This window comes from Ambystoma mexicanum, chromosome 5p (genome assembly GCF_040938575.1).
Source record: "Ambystoma mexicanum isolate Mex_15411 chromosome 5p, UKY_AmexF1_1, whole genome shotgun sequence".
Classification (NCBI taxonomy): Eukaryota; Metazoa; Chordata; class Amphibia; order Caudata; family Ambystomatidae; genus Ambystoma; species Ambystoma mexicanum.
The window spans coordinates 408,469,900-408,486,427 of NC_090930.1; the positions used below are offsets into that span (position 1 = coordinate 408,469,900).

Consider the following 16,528-nt stretch of genomic DNA (forward strand, 5'->3'; position numbering starts at 1 on the left):
GATCTCGCAACGCATTTCACCTAGTGATCCCACCGCACAACTTGACTAGACTTCGCGGCTCCTCCTTCTTGATCCAAGCACCAATCATCTGGAACTCCATCCCCCTACACATTCGCAACATCGAATACCACCTGAAATTCAGGAAGGCCCTTAAAACCTGGCTCTTCCCCATGCTTTCCTAAGCCACTCCACTCGTGAATACACCATTAATAAATACACTGCTTTCAGGGGCCGGCAGCTCTCACAGTGGTCTCACCAGACACGCCGCCACCCAACACTCCACAACACTGCCTGCCTACCAGAACCCCAGGTATGTGAGCAGCCTTCGTTGTGGTATTCCTGATCCACCATAACCCCACCCACAACAATATTCCAACCCATCAAGCAACCGAGCTACGTCAACAGCCTTTGCTGTGGCTACACTTGCACCCCACTCACCCGAACCCTCCCCACCAGACCATATGAGAAACATATGACAATGAGATAAGTGTCCCCCCACAAACCGATCCCCGTAAACCAGGCTCAACATACCATCGATGACTGACATTACGGATATCTGGTATACAATAGGCTGAAACCCATGGCCTATCAAGCTTAGCCCATGCATCGACTCGAACCTAGGGGTAGCTCCCTCCGATTATTCATCAACCAGCAGCAACCAACAAATGGAGGTGGGCAGGAGGAGCATGGTTACGGTGTGGAGCGATTACTCGGCTCCGGCAAGCACTGCCATTCCACACTGCCCTACCCAAAACTGGGACTACTAGCTTGTCCCATATCAGGACAAGAATTACAAACGTTCGCCCCCACTCTCCAAGCTCGTACTATTGTGGACACCATCCTGTGTCGCATCTAGATGGGAGAGTGGGGACTGGTAGGTACCGCCCATGTTAATTATTGAGAATACTAATGTTTGCCTCTCTCGGACAGAGTTGGGTGTAATGACAGGTGCCGCGCTTGGACAGAGTTGTGAATGCTGGTATGTGCCACAATTTGACATAACAGCGAATATCTTTATGTGCCACTCATGGGCAGAGCTGTGGAATCACAAGGCCTGGTATTCAAATTTGAATCGTTGGGATGGGGCATCCCATACTCCACGCAGGACTCTCAACTCTAGCTGTTCTTTCCATGTAGCCAAAGGTGCACTGTTGGGTTTAGGCCTCTTTCCCACTAAACATGACTCTATTATCTGGCTGTGCTTAGCCTTTTTTTCCTCACGCTGTACGGTTAGGCGTAGGCCTCTCTCCTTCTATACAGGGCTCTCAAATTCAAGGTGTACCCAGTCACGGCTTAATATTTATGGATACCTACCACATTACGAAAGACAGGCCCCCTGGAATAGACCTTGAGCAACATCGCAGCCTAAGGTACGTCTATCTCACACCACTAGCGTGGACATGGGCCACAGGCACGGCCAAGCATCCATGCACGATAGAACATGACTATGGCGAAGCACATCCGGCCTAGTGCACACACAGCCGTCCAGACAAACATCTGACGTACCTCAGCACCTTTGCCACTAGCATACATCGACCACCACCCGAAAGGAACTTGGTATAGCTGTCTCCACATAGACTCTCTCAACAATAGCAAGCTATCCCTAACCCTCGCCAGCACCCACCCACGTGCCTGACCTCTGTTGGGCTGCTTAGTCGCGCCTTGCCAGCCACCCAAGTCCTAGAACGGCAACACGCATACACGCATCTCATAAACTAAACCTCCTAAAACTTTACAACCACAACAACCATGGTCACCAAGGGCGTTCAACCAAGGAAAAGCACATTGAGGCCACACAAGTGGGGAAAGAGTGCTATAAAAATATACAATACAATACAATAATTTAGCGAGGCTAGTCCTGAGGGCCTTTCTATTTCTCACCCATTATTCCTCATATTTAGCATTGAGTATGCCATTTCTTGAGGCTCCTTCTTAGGGACGGGTAAACTGTGGCTGGAGAGGATAGTGAGACAACTTGATCCCTCCACATCCAAACTCTGGGAGGAACATCAGGTAGCAGCCAGGCCAGCCCACTCGCTGTTGGCTAGCTTCTTCCAGACAGGATGGGGGCTTCAGATAACTTACCACAACACAGCCTGGTATCATCACATGCAGTGATCTTTTCCTATAAAGAAGGGTTGCTTGAAATGACTTTGGAGAACAAGAGGCTTTGTGTATGTTTAAAGAAAAATGTGTCCCAGGTCCAGGGTCTATAACTTCAGATATTGTTATATATATTAGAGACAAACTGTGCAGTATTCTGTTGTGTAAAATGTATTTATTTGGTGATTATAAAATACAATCTTCACAGCCTCTTTGTGCATTTACAGCTCATTCAAAAGCAGTTTTTTAACATAACAAAAAACAAAAACTTGATTAGAAAGGGATAACATTTGCCTTTTTGTGCATTTATGAAATAACATTTTAAGCAAAACAATTCACGGTAGTGGGCCACATTTTTCAAATAGTATTTTGAGATCTTGTGATCTCAAAACCACTATGATTGGCTGTGTTTTATGCCCAGTGTAACGAATCGAGGGATTCAGTCACTTCCCCATAGTGGGGAGGCCCTTCATGTGAGGTGACGGAGGTGAGCCTGCTACAAAACACCCCCCCCTCACCCCCAGGGGTTGGAGTAAGCAGGACCTCACAGGGAGGGACTCGCCTCTTGGGGATAAAGACTCCCTTTCCAGTGAGGAACTCAATAAGGGATCATGGGAGTTGTAGTCCAAATTATCTCAGGAGCCACACTCCACTAGGCGCCATGGTCAACTGCAACAAATGGCGGCAGTTCACTGTCATTTCATTTGGCTGACCAACTACATAATGACATCCAGGAAGGATCATGGCCCCAAGTAAAATAGTGTGCAGGTTACAGCAAGATACAATCATAAACTGCCCAACCCCCTTACTTTAGCCACAAAATGGTGTTGCAAAAACAGATGAGCTATAACAGCAATTCAGCCTATAAAGTGGTGACCTGACTCGGATGATGAAAGAGAAGCTGCTTTTCAGCCAAATCAGCCCCAAATAAAAGAACATATCGGCGTACACAATGCAATTATTTCTGCAAAAACGTCTTATGACGCAGTGCAATGGCCACTCTGTGAACATCAGCAAAGAAAGGAAAATAAGACTTCACAGAAGTCCAAGAAACCCTTTGTTCATTGGGCCTCTTCGTGAAACTAAGGGTAGGCTTGTTCATCAATTGGGTAATACATTTCATTTTTGTTTCAGAATAGCCATCAACTATGCATATACTTTCCACTGAAGAACAAATTATGCAGAATTTTCACCCACATGCTAATGGCCAAGATGTAGAAGTCATGGCTACCTTTTACCATTTAACTATGCAGCACCAAACAGAATAAAGTAGAGGGAGCCAAGTCAACACAAAATGAAAGAAAAGAAACAATTGGGCAGGATAGAAAAGAATAGCTAGGCATATTGTTATTAATAGTTTGGTCGGTCTCTTCGAAGAAGGGTTCATTTCTATTCTGAATTATAACAGGCACTGATAATATTACTAAGTAGAATGAGAATTAAAACGCATTGCAGAACTATTTATTCATGTATAATATTACCTTACGGCAACCCTGTGTTTTCCTTGTAGCTTTTTTCCCAGGTAGTGTAATATCGAAGGAAAACTTCAAACTTGAATTAAAGTCCACACCTTGAGCAGAAAACACAAGAAACATTGCAGTAAGTTTATAGGTATGAAACTAAGAAAGATGCACCATAAAATGTGAATACAGTTGTAGATGAAGAGGTGCCGTCATCGGATTGAAATATTGGGGTAACTCTTTGAAGTGAGAACATATATTCCGCAGGTTTAACTATGGTCAAGCCAACATATTTTAACTATACAGTGGTGTGTTGTTATAGTGAGAAAACATATTTTGTTCAGTTTGCTTACACTAAACCAAAGAACTCATTTTTGTAAGCTTGCATGTTGTTATCTTTTGCCCACAAATCTCAGCTACCTATATCTCATTTGAAATTAGTGGAGCACAACAATGCTCCTGATGTGAACTAGCGCATCACCTTACATCAATGGTACATAACTAATTTAGCACTGCAGTGTGCTAAGATGTGCAACATTGTACACAATATTCTGGGATGCTGTACTGGATGCGGCAAGCAGTTACATTTTAAGATCCAACCCTGGCACACGTATGTCGGCATGCTCCAACCACTATGCACCAACTGGCTCTGCACTTCTGTCCTTTTCTTTTTTTTTTGTTTTTTTGGAACTTTTTGTTTATTGACAACATACACAACAGGGAGGGCCATACAGCCTATCCAAGTAGCAAAAAGAAGTAGAACAAGATGAAAGTCATATTGTCAGTAACATTTTCTGAAAAGTTCCCCCCCCCCCGCTAACCAAACTCCCAACCCCTCTTACCCCTTCCCGACCCCTCCCCCCCAACAATTAACCTGCCAGGTTCAGAGACGATGCTAATACTTTAAGCTTAAGGGAGAACACTTGCATAGCACACATTAGTATAAAGTGATCCTTGAAACAGTGGGGTAAAACCACGGAGCGGTTAGGCCAAGGTAAGACCAAACCTCTGAGGAGTGTGGGGGCCTATGCAATGCACACATTTATTCAATTGCCCCATTATAATCGCATTGAAATACAGTCATCGTGCAGCAGCACTGCTGTCCAATCTTGGATAAAATCAGACATAGTATCATTTGCTATTGCGGTGAGTTTATCGTAGCTGAAAATCACCCTGAGTTTGCAGAGCCATTCCTCTTTAGAGGGAGCCAGGGCACTCTTCCATTTTTGCGCGAGCGCCAACCTCCCTGCCCGCAACATGGCGCCAATGACCTTGGGGAAGGCATTCACCTCAGACTCGGGCAAGGGGGAGCCCAATAGAATTTCCAGCGGGTGCAATGATGGACCACAACCCTCTATATCTTTGATCCAGCTAAGTAGTTCCGTCCAGTAAACTTGTATGGGCGGGCAGCTCCACCACATATGAAACCAAGTTCCCCGTTGGTGGCACCCTCTAGGGCAGAAAGGGGAGACGTCCCGGAACATTTTAGACAACAAAGCCGGGGGGCGATGCCATGAGTGAAGGATTTTAAAGTTATGTTCCATAGCTGCTGTGTATAGGGAGCCCGTGAAGATGCACCCAAAGACCGCCCTCCAGGTGTGATCATCCAGTGACATTCCCATCCTCACCTCCCATATGTGCTTGAAGGGTTGTCTGCCCTCCAGGTCCGATGTAATCAGTACATTGTAGAACCTAGACAGCGAGCCCTTACGTGATGTACTTTTGGCCAAAATAAGTTCGATTGGGATGAGGGGGCGACTGAGAAGCCCGGACCACCGTGGTTGGGTAAGTATCCCTTTCAACCGCAGGAATTCGAAAACTGAGGGGGGCCTATCCACCAGAGCCTCCGCTAGGTTGGCGTGTTCAATGAAGCCCTCTTCTCGTAAAAGCTTAGAGACTCTTTCCAGGCCCATGTCGGACCAGGCCTGGGTGTCCCGGAAGCCCCTTATGTCCAAGTCGATGGGCAGGCCCCAGAGCGATGACAGCGGAGAAGGCCATGTAGATAACATTTTGTTGGCTTTACTGGGTTTCCACAGCGCCCAAAGGACAGCTAAAGTGGGATGTGTTCTGAGCTGTGGGGGGAGAGACCTGGGTGAGGCCCAGAGGTAGTCTCTGACCTTTTTTGGGTGAGCGTGGGTATCTTCGACATACGCCCAGTACGTACGCATGTCGTCCCGCATGTGCTCCAGCAACACCCTAAGCTGGGCTGCTTTGTAGTAAAGCCTAAAATCGGGGAGTCCAAAGCCACCATGGGATTTTGGGAGAGTCAGGGTGGACGCTTTGATCCTGGGTCTTTTGCCATTCCAGATGAAGTGTAGGACACGGGATTGGAGCACCTCAAAAAAGGCCTCGGGAACCACAATGGGGAGTGCAGAAAAGAGATAAAGGAGGCGTGGTAGGATATTCATCTTAACCGTAACCATGCGTCCGAGCCAGGAGAGTGTAAGGGGAGCCCATCTTTTGAGATCGCTACTGACCTGGGCGAGGATTCCGGGGAAATTGCACTGGTATAGTTTTGACAGGTCTCTGGGGATGGTGGTGCCCAAATATCTTGTGGATTCTCGCTCGATTCTAACCCCCTGAATGTCGGGGTTGTTCCCGATATCTTGTTCCCCCGGACCCATGGGCATGATGCTCGATTTGGATGTGTTTATTCTCAGCCCCGAAAAGGAGCCAAAAGAGTGTATGAGATCAAACAGTCTCGGTAGGGATTGTTGAATGTTGGTCAGGTAACCAAGTATGTCGTCTGCGAATAGGGAGAGCTTAAATTCACACTCACCACACCGTATTCCCATGACTTCCGGGTCGTTCCTAACCGCAATGGCGAGGGGTTCCATGGCCAGGGCATATAAGAGGGGCGACAGGGGACATCCTTGCCGGGTGCCCCTGGAAAGGGAAAAAGGCTCAGATGTACCCCCGTTAACCAGTACTCTCGCCGAGGGCGAGTTGTACAGTGCTGCGACCCACCCGCAAAAATTAACTCCCAATCCCATCTTCCGAAGAACCTTGATCATGTAAGGCCATTCGACGCGGTCGAAGGCTTTTTCTGAGTCGAGTGAGAGGAGGTATCCCTACACTCCCTGTTCGGATGCCTCGTGCATAAGGTCGAGGGTTTTTCTTATGTTATCTGACCCTTGACGCCCCGGGATGAAACCCACTTGATCCCCATGTACCAGGGTAGGAAGGAGTTTTGCCAATCCGTTCGCCAGAAGTTTGGCTAGTATTTTAACATCAGTGTTTAGGAGCGAAATGGGGCGATATGATTGGCATAGGGCTGGGTCTTTGCCCTCTTTAGGTAAGACCACTATTAGGGCCGACATCATCGTGGGCGGGAGAGACCCGTGGCTAAGTGCAAAGTTGAACATCTTGGCCAGAAAGGGGGCGAGCGTGGATCTATAGGTCTTATAAAATTTAACTGAGAAGCCATCATCTCCCGGGGCAGTGCCGCTCTTTAAGGAGGTGATTGCGTCGATTACTTCTTCCGGGGAAATGGGGGTTTCCAGGGTGTCGGCTGTGTCTGGTAACAGGCCCGGGACAGGGAGGGAATCCAGAAACCTATCAATGTCCAACCCATCTCCCTTGTATTCTGAGCAATATAATTGTTCATAATAAATCCTAAATTGTTCCGCTATCTTGGAATCCCTTGCAGTAGAATTACCATCCGCGGAGCGGATTGAGTTCACTCTCCTGCTATTCCAAAGTTCGCGGAGTCTCCAGGCCAGAATCTTATCGGCCTTTTCCCCTTTTTCCATATATTTTTGTTTCAAAAATGAGAGCTTCCTTTCCATTTGCCCTACTTGCAGGTCGGCCAGCCTGGTGCGCAGCCTCTGCAGTTCCTCCCACTGCCCGGGAAACATCTGTGTTTTCAGTTTACCACCCGGTTGTATGGCCTCTATCTTGGTTTTCAGATCTTTCTCTTCCCGTTCCCTCTCCCTTTTTTTTCCCGCACCAATGCCAATCAGGGTACCTCTGATAGTTGCCTTAAACGCCTCCCACACTCCCATGGTGCCCACCTCCCCGTTGTCGTTGAGGGAGAAACAGTCTTCTATGGCTGTCAGGAGGGTTCGGCGTGTCTCCTTGTCATGCAGGAGGAGGTCGTTACAACTCCAACGGGAACCGACTGCCGGGGCAGGGTGGAGGCCAATCCTAATCTTAACCATATCATGGTCCGTCCAGGGGACGGTTTCCACCCCTGCACCGGCGACCTCCCCCTGCATGGATGAGTCAACCAGAATGTAATCTATTCGCGAGAAAACATCGTGGGGTTTTGAGTAAAAAGTGAAGCCGGGGTTTAGACCTTCCTTGGGTATACTCGTGTCGCACAACCCCAATTCCTCATTCACTTTCTGAAAGGTTGATGCCATTTTTTTGTGAAGACGGGAGTTAGGGCAAGGGTTCACGGATTTCCTATCCCTCTCGGGGCACAGCACCATATTAGAATCCCCACCCTCCAGGAGGGTGCCTTCCGCAAAAGCCACTATTGTCGCCTTCATACTTTCCCAGAAAGTGTCCTGCGACTCGTTTGGGGCGTATATGCAGACCAAGGTGAACAAACGTCCCCGCACGTCCCCCTTTACCATGAGGTACCGGCCCTCAGGGTCAGCCTTAGACACTTTAAACCCAAAGTGAGCCCCGGGGGACACCAGTAGAGCCACTACCCTCTTCTTAGTCTGGGTAGAGGCAGAGAACACCTGTTCTATGTTTTTGGCCTTGAGTTTGGGCTCCTTCCCCCGAACCCAGTGGGTCTCCTGCACAAAGAGGAGTTGTAGACTCATCCTCTTAAATTCACGCATAAGTAGCGACCTCTTGGTGGGTGAGTTGAGCCCCCGTACATTTAAAGACCCCACTGACAAGGATTGGAGTGAATCATCCATTGGGACGCGATTTGAAGCTCATAGCTCCAATTTCAAGGAAGCAAGTGTCGTAGTTCTCAAATTGTGTGGTCAAGTCCCCGAGCCTTGGCGTACTATAACTATTTCCCCAACTACCCAACTTCCCCTCTTCTCTCCCCCCACTCCCCTCCCCCCAGATCGCCTGGTTGTGTCGAGGCATCGTCCCAAAGTCACACAACCGGCCAACCATGTCTCCCTCCTCCGGGCTCGTTACCTCTTCATAAACACCCTTATGAGCCCCCCCCCCTTCTTCGGGAACAATACAAAATGTGAATCATAACAACGCCCCCCCTTGCAACGTTCTTGAATGAATTATTTGTCGGACACCAATGGATCGTTTCAGCCATTCTGAAGGTCCGGCGACGTTGGGGCCACTCTCCTGAATTTCCTTTGGCCTCGTACTCTGCGCCTCTCCTTCGGAGCATTGTTCCCTTTTGGGCCCTTCGGGGTGCGCTCGCGATCGTGGTCCCCTGGTTCCAAACCCGAGCCATCTAGGAGTTCACCCTTCACTCTATGGATGTCATCCTCGGTGACCAGGGCATATTTATATCCCTCGAACTCAAAAGAAAGTGAAAAAGGATACCCCCACCTGTATCGAACTCCCTTGGCTTGGAGCATTTTTGTCAGAGGGGAACAAAGGCGGCGTCTCGCAAGGGTAAAGGCCGATAAGTCTTGATATACCGAGATCTGGGCCCCTTCCCATTCCACCGGGCCCTTCTTGCGAGCAAGCTCAAGGATCCTGCTTTTCTCTGAGAAGTAGTGGAAGCGGACTAAGACGGACCTGGGGCCTCTGGAGGCTGCCCCCGCTCTGTGGGCCCTGTCAATAGTGGGCTCGTTGGTATTAGCCCCGTCAAAGAGCACTCTTACAACCGCGTTAATGGCCTTGACAATGTCTGCCTGGGTTTCGCCATCTTGTTCCGGGAAGCCTAAGAAGCGTAGGTTGCAGCGCCGTTCCCTATTTTCCAAATCATCCATTTTTAGAGAACATTTCTCTTCTCTTCTCTCCAGTTCCGATAGGCGCATGTCAAATTGCGTCTCGAAGATGCCATTCGAGGTATTATTATTCTCCAATGCCTGCACCCTGTCATCTAGATTGTCCACCTTTTTGTCTAGGGTGGCCAGCCTATGGGTAATATCTGCGCGGAATCCTCTAATTTCATCAAGAAGGGCCGCCATTCCCCTGGAGACCACGTTTGCATCTGTTGCTTCTTGTTGCGTTTGGGCCGCCATTCCAGGGGCTGTGGGGGACTCTGGGAGCGGGCGCCGGAACCTCTGTAGCGATTCCCTCCAGTTCATAGGCCTTCTTTGGGCTCACTTGCTCCCCGGGGGCTGCCACCGGGAGTTCGTGGCCAGCGGGGCCTGGTTAGCCCCTTTGCATCCTGGGGGAGGCGGGGGCCCCTGGTTGGCCTGGGGCCGAGGGCAGGGGTTCGGTTATGGGGGGATCAGCGCCGCTATCAAGTCCCTTAGTGTGGGTGGGAGTCTCCCCTTCTCGGATTTTCCCCTTGTAGTTCGCTGCAGTTGGGGCCGTGGCCTGGGGTGATGTAGCTAGCCGGGGAGGGGGCGGGGAAGGGATCCCGGGCCCCTCGGACCGTCTTTATGCAGCGCTTGCGGGGGGTAGATGCTCTCAGTTGGGCCCAGCGCACCACTCCGACTCGGGGTGCTCCCGGGGCTTGTGTGGGCTACGCCTGGTTTCTCTCCTTCTTCCCCCCAGTGAGTCTTGTTTCCCCCGGCGGGTGCCCAGCCCCGGGTTGGGCCTCCTTACCTCGGGGGGCCTCTCCCGCGTCAATCGGCCTGGGGTAGGGTCTTGTTTGTGCGCCCCGCACTGGCTCGTAGGAGTCCGCGCACTCCTGGGGTGCTGTTTCGTTCTTGCCTCCCCGTTGGGAGTGCTCCACGATCTGCTGCAGTGCCTCCTTCTCCGGCTCCTGTGACCTCCTCTTGGGCCGTTGCGCCGCCGCCGACAGTCGTCAGGCCGAGGCGGGTGTTCGCGGCCTCGGTCGCCTGGGTCTCTGTAGGCCTTCCCTGGGCCCGGGCTCGACGCTGCGAACCGCGGAGCCACAGAGCCGCAGGGGGGAGGGGCTTCGCGCCCTCTAGATTCGCGGGGCTGTAACTCCGGCTCCGTTGCACCCCAGAGGCTCGGGTTTGAGCTGGGGGTGCTCTGCACCTTCGCACTGGGGGGGGTGTATGTCCCGCTCTGGGGGTGTCGGGGGGGGCTCAGGTCCCTCAATTAGCGCCCTGCTGGGGAGACGAGCGGAGATGCTTTAGAACATCTCAGCGCCCCCTGGTGGATCTGCCACTTCTGTCCTTTTCACTCCACCATGTCATAGGGTCAGATAGAGAGTGGTTTGTAAGGAGGAGTCATCAGAAGAAAGAAAAATAAGGACTAACAGTACATACTCCACTATGGCGAATGTCCAGTGCTTACCTGAAACTCAACCGCTCCAAGACTAATTTCCTACTGCTGACAGAAAACATGGAACACCCTGACATCCAGACCTAGAACACACTCCAGCTGGCCACCAGCTCCATATCTTCTGGGTGCAACATCGAGAGGCACCTCAAGTTCAAATAGCACATAGCAAGGAAGACACATACATCTTGGTACCAACTTTCTCTCTCTTAGAGGGCCTTCCAGCGAAAACCCTGGCAGCCATGAGATGGGTCCCGCATGCTGCAGCAAGACTCATTAAAGGACTCTGCAAATGTAACATCATCATCCCAACCCACATCAAACTGCACTGGATCCCGCTGTAAGGTTGTATCATCTTCAAATCCCGTCGCATCATTCGCAAGGCTGTCGCCCTGAAGTCCCCAAGCTACCTCACTGAGAAAACTCTCAGAGGCCTGCGATGAACCAGAAGTAATGAAATATGTAGACTGCAGGAAGGAAAGAACTGGAAGACAAGCCTTCTTGGTCTATGCTCTAAGACTCTGGACCTCCTCCCCGCCAACATCAGACTTGCCCCATTGCTTCAACAGTTCAGGAAAGAACTCAAGACCACCCTCTTCAAGGAATGGCTCTTCCCTAACACTTAAGCCCACGCACCCTGCACTCCCCACCCTACCCGAGACTTGGTGATCTGCTCCCCACTGTCTGCTCCTCTGGTTGCTTGATTGCCCACCCTTACCCTCGCCTGTTAGTCCCAGGCTCCCTTGTTTTCTGCTTCTGTCACTGTGTTCTTCCCCATGATTATAAAGCATTCTGTAGCTTCCCGAGCTACGCCCACACTCAATAAATACCCTAATAATAGCAATAACAATAATAAAGAATGTCTAGGACAGAGGTTTGCATCCATTAGCTTGGCATGTGCTTTGAAATATATGTTTTGAACTACAATTCCCCTCAGCCCTCCCCAGCATAATCAATGATGAGGGATCAAGAGGGCTGTAGTCCAAAACATCTGGAGAGCGGCAGGTTGCAGACCCCTGGTCTAGGACTTACTGGTATTTCAATGTCGTCTTCCTCCAGAATCAGTGGATGGTGTTAGAGCATGACAGTTGAATACAGTCTTTATGCTTGACACACTACTATCCCTTAATATGTGAAGAGTTGCTTATGTTATTTGACTTAATTTTAATGTATGCTTACATGTGTTACCGTCTAGACAAAAGTGAACAATTTCAGCATGAGGTATTTTTATGGTCAAAGTAATTATATGGCTCTCGTGGAATCCTTTGCTGGAGTGCAATTACTTTCAGAGCTCCTTGCATGCCTCCATTGCACGAGGAGCTCTGCAAATGGAGTCCCAGGATGGCCGTATTATTAATTTGACTTTAAAAACAGACTTGACATGTATTACACTCACAAAAGAACAAACGCATAGTATATTTAAAATTATTGTGCGCTCGGGAGATTTTCACAAATCAACCCCACTACCCCCCATTACACCCCCATCCCACCCAAGTACTAAAGGACAGCTTTATTTTCCGTTTCCAAATGTATTTCCCCTGTCAGCCCAGGTCCACATGTGTGCCCGATGGACTGAATAATTAAATATATCTGTAAGTTGCAGTTTATGTTGGAAGACCTTTTCACAATGTACTCATTTTACACGTTTAAATCAATTATAACTGAAGAGAGTTATTATAATGAGTGTATTTTAATTCCTCCTCTAATGGTTATATGATTGGAAATATGTGTGTAATTAAAAAAACATTTTGTTCAGCTTCATTCTTCAGAAACAGAAAGTCGTTGTTTTCCTGAAGGATGTTCGTTTTTCAGTTGAATGCACTAAATTACCGTGGACACACCCCCTGCACATCACTCATACATCACGTTACATTTCATAAGATAGGACATTTTAATATGGGATTGTATAGTCTATTAACATCTCCTAATAGGAAGCAGTTAAAGTATAGGAGCCATCTCACTGTCTATATAACATTTTAAAAAGTCTAAGATTAAATACAACCAACCTCATATTAAGAAACATTATACAATTTAAAAAATCTACCAACTGCCAAAACCAGTGCAACTACTCACCCACTCATCATGGTTACCCAGATCCACCCGTGACAAATTCAGAACGTGCGAAAAAGTGAACGTGCAGAGAGAGCAATTCAAGACAAAATAGCAGAACGTGTTTCAGATTTTAAACAATTTCCTGGTTCTTGCAAAAACGATAAAACGCCAAATCCTTCTAAGGGACTTTCCTTATGCATACGACTTGTTTCGTGCAGAGTATGCTAAAACGGAATCACACGTATTCACTCCGCCGTCCATTCGCTTTTCTTTCTAAGTCCTTGGGCTCCCAATTTTCCATAACATGTAACTCGTCATTAACAATGAAAATGCATAAACACAAGAGGGGGGCTCTATTTGTATTTGGAACCGCGTGGAAGCTGGGTGGGACGGGCTGGAGTCGGGGAACTTCACATAAATAATTGGGGCTTCAGAACCGATCAAAATCAGTATATCAGCAATCAATAAAAAAAAGGGATAGTTGAAAAAGTATAGATACGTTCCCATTAATGCTGGAAGTATAGTTTCTGATAAGACTGCTGCTATGTTTAAATTAAACCTTACACATGACTCATTAAAAAAAACATTACATTTAAAAAGATCAGTAGAATCCTCATTAAATAAATTCAAAATTCAAACAACACAGACTATAACCATACACTTTAAAACTAATTGAGCAAATCTTAGTATTTAAAAATCAATCAATCCAACTATTCACACACGGCGGACACCTATATCATGCACACCTATCCCCACTGATTCCAATTTAGAAAATATCTCTTTTAAAATGATAACTGAGGCTGCACATTCCAGACAGCATAGTTTGGCGAGTGAAAAAAAAAGAGATATAACTAAGGCAATTATTAGGGAAACGTGTGTCCCATTCATTAGTCTCTCCCACAAACTTAGTGCAACAGCAGAAGGTGAATGCACAAATGTACCTACAGAAAATAATCTTTGTAGCCAGACTGCCGGACATTATACAACCAAGTGATATAATGATTCTAAACTCTTCATGGAACACAATCTGCACAATCGTGCATCTCTGTGTAAAGCCATTCTAGGACCAAACACCTCGAAGGTTTTTAAACAATTCCAGTGAAACCTCATATACCAGCTACGCACATGCTGGGAGGGAAACGGCTTCACATGCGGTCACCCTTCTTTCGCAGTAGAATGCCACCAAAATAAAGTGGCGTATAAAGCATTGACATTTTCCGCGTTGTCCCACATTTCCAGACGATTCTTAATTACAGCATTGGGGAGCACACATCAAGCCCCATCTCCTCCATATAACCTTCACCTATACAACAGTATTTCAATAGAAATTCATTAGATTTCTTTCTAATAATCTCCCCTAATGTATCACATATTACAGGTCCATGCCCCTTCATAATTTCTTTACACAATCCTATTTTACAACTTTTATAAATGAGCACCTGGATTGTAGCCCAAATTCCAATCTTATAATACTAATTGGGACAGAAAGCGAAACACCCAAGACATCTCCCCTCAAAGGTGTCTAGCCATTTCCCATTTCCCAGGAAATTTCCCAGGCTTCCCAGTTATGGCTGCGAAACTTTGGAACTCATTACCAAACCCCCTTAGAGCGGAACCCTCGTTCCATGCTTTCAAGAGCAAGGCCAAAGTTTGGCTGTCGACCCAAGACCTGCCCAGGACTCAACTTGCCCGCTAGCCACCTCCTCTGCTCATGCTTACTGCTTAATTCCGTTCGTATATATGTAAACTAGCTGTTTTTATAATTAGAATTTGTATATAACTGTAAATGCTCTCCTGTTTATCTGTACTGCTTATTACCCTTTTTGTGTTATGCACATACTGTCTTGTAACCTAAGTGATGCGCCCGGATACCCCTGGGCCAGGTGCGCTATATAAATAAATACAAATAGATAACTCAAACCCATACAAAACTGCCGGGGTTAACCTAGCCCTATAACATTCTATCAGGGAACACAAGGAGGATGCATATAACTTGGTCCTCACCATCTTCATCAATGACACAAAATCTATTGCTTTGCTTCCTACTTTAATTATTTTTTTTTACCGATTTGTATTTGTTTTACAGCAAAAAACAAGACCACCACCTTTCACATGTTTACATCGCAGAGGCAATGGTGTTGGGGCCATACACTACGTCCAAGTTAAAGAAAAAAAAACCTTATACTTCCCCTTTCTAACCATCTGGCTTCTACATGGTCCACATGAAACTCGGACTGAAAGGTATTGCTCATCTAATGGCTTGGCCACTGCTATCCCAGCACAGGTGTTGATCTACATCAGCAGTCATCGACCTCTTTTTAACAACCCTTTCCCCTCCCTTCACCTCTCGCATATCAGAGTAATATCCAAAAGTACACCATTCACATGGTTAACCTTAACACCTCTCAATACCAATCGACCTATGCATTTGAGTGTCCGGAATCAACGAATTCACCATTATGTGACTCCCAGGCCCTTTGCGAAGCATTCAAAATCCCGCTGGATTCTGTTACAGTTACCCCTCCCGATGCATTTCTGTATTCAGTCTGGTATTCCAAAAAAGGTAGCCAAATCAGGTGTATATATGAGTGGGATTCTAGCAGGGCCGCTCTGATACTCTCGCTTTGATATATGGCATGTACCTTCGTGAGACATTCTCCCTTCGATGGCAGGGTGTTGTCTTTCCATTTAATTGTTAAACATACTAGTGCCGCTAAAGGCAAATTCCTAGGCATGTGGGAAAGAATTGTATTTATCCCCTCCCCATCCGTCTCTATACCAAACAAAACCAATAGTGGGGTCAGTTTCCTAAAGATACCGTCTATGGCTTGTATCCAACCCAGGACTTCCTTTGTGAACATCGACACCTTTCCACAGCTCTACCATTGCTGCCAGTAATCACTTATTTCTCCACACCCCCTCCAACAATGCGGTGTAATCGCTGGAATCATTTTTGATAGCCGTTGTGGAGTCAGGTGCCATCTCATCAGTAGCCTTCCATTGTGCATTTTGTATTGCATCGACATAGAAGTATTCCATACCGCCCTATATATTAGTGCCCATGTGTCTGGCTGCGCATGCAAATATAGTTCCTCATCCCATCTGGTTTGTGTACTGGGTTGTGCAAGATACCCCCTAGTAAGCAATGCACTATATAGTTGGGCAATCAATCCTTGTGTGCTCCTGCGTACACTCAAGATCCGCTCAAATACCGGAAGCAGCCTCCGAACAGAATCTCCCAAGCATGGGTCTTGCAGAACACTTCTCAACTGCAGATAGTGTAGTGGCGCTATTGTGGTGCCATGTTGTGTCTCCTCTAAGTCTGCCTTTGACATGTAGGAACCTTCCCTCCACATCTGCCCTGCCTTCTTCACACCAGGCCTTCTTCATATTGTGGCTGAAAGCGACTTACATCTATTAAGCAGTCTCCAATGGGGAGGGGGCATTTAGCAACTGAGGGGCAATGGCCAGGATGTCATCCCCTTCATGGTTTGTGTGTGATGCCAAAGAGACCAGAGAACCGTCAAGACCGCCTGCTCCCGGATCGTATGTGGCATGGTACGGTATGGGACCCATAGCCATTTACCCAGGGTTACTGGCTTAAATAACTCATT

General features: G+C 47.6%; 1 protein-coding gene across 3 annotated transcripts in view; it reads right to left on the reverse strand.

The window, feature by feature from the left end:
* The window catches only part of MCF2 (MCF.2 cell line derived transforming sequence), a 1,935,885-nt gene that overhangs the window by 877,779 nt on the left and 1,041,578 nt on the right, over positions 1-16,528 (reverse strand). For all 3 annotated transcript variants that reach the window (XM_069612795.1, XM_069612794.1, XM_069612796.1), the window contains one exon: positions 3,585-3,673. In XM_069612795.1, coding sequence (XP_069468896.1) covers positions 3,585-3,673 — 89 coding nt within the window. The remainder of the gene's footprint in view (positions 1-3,584; positions 3,674-16,528) is intronic.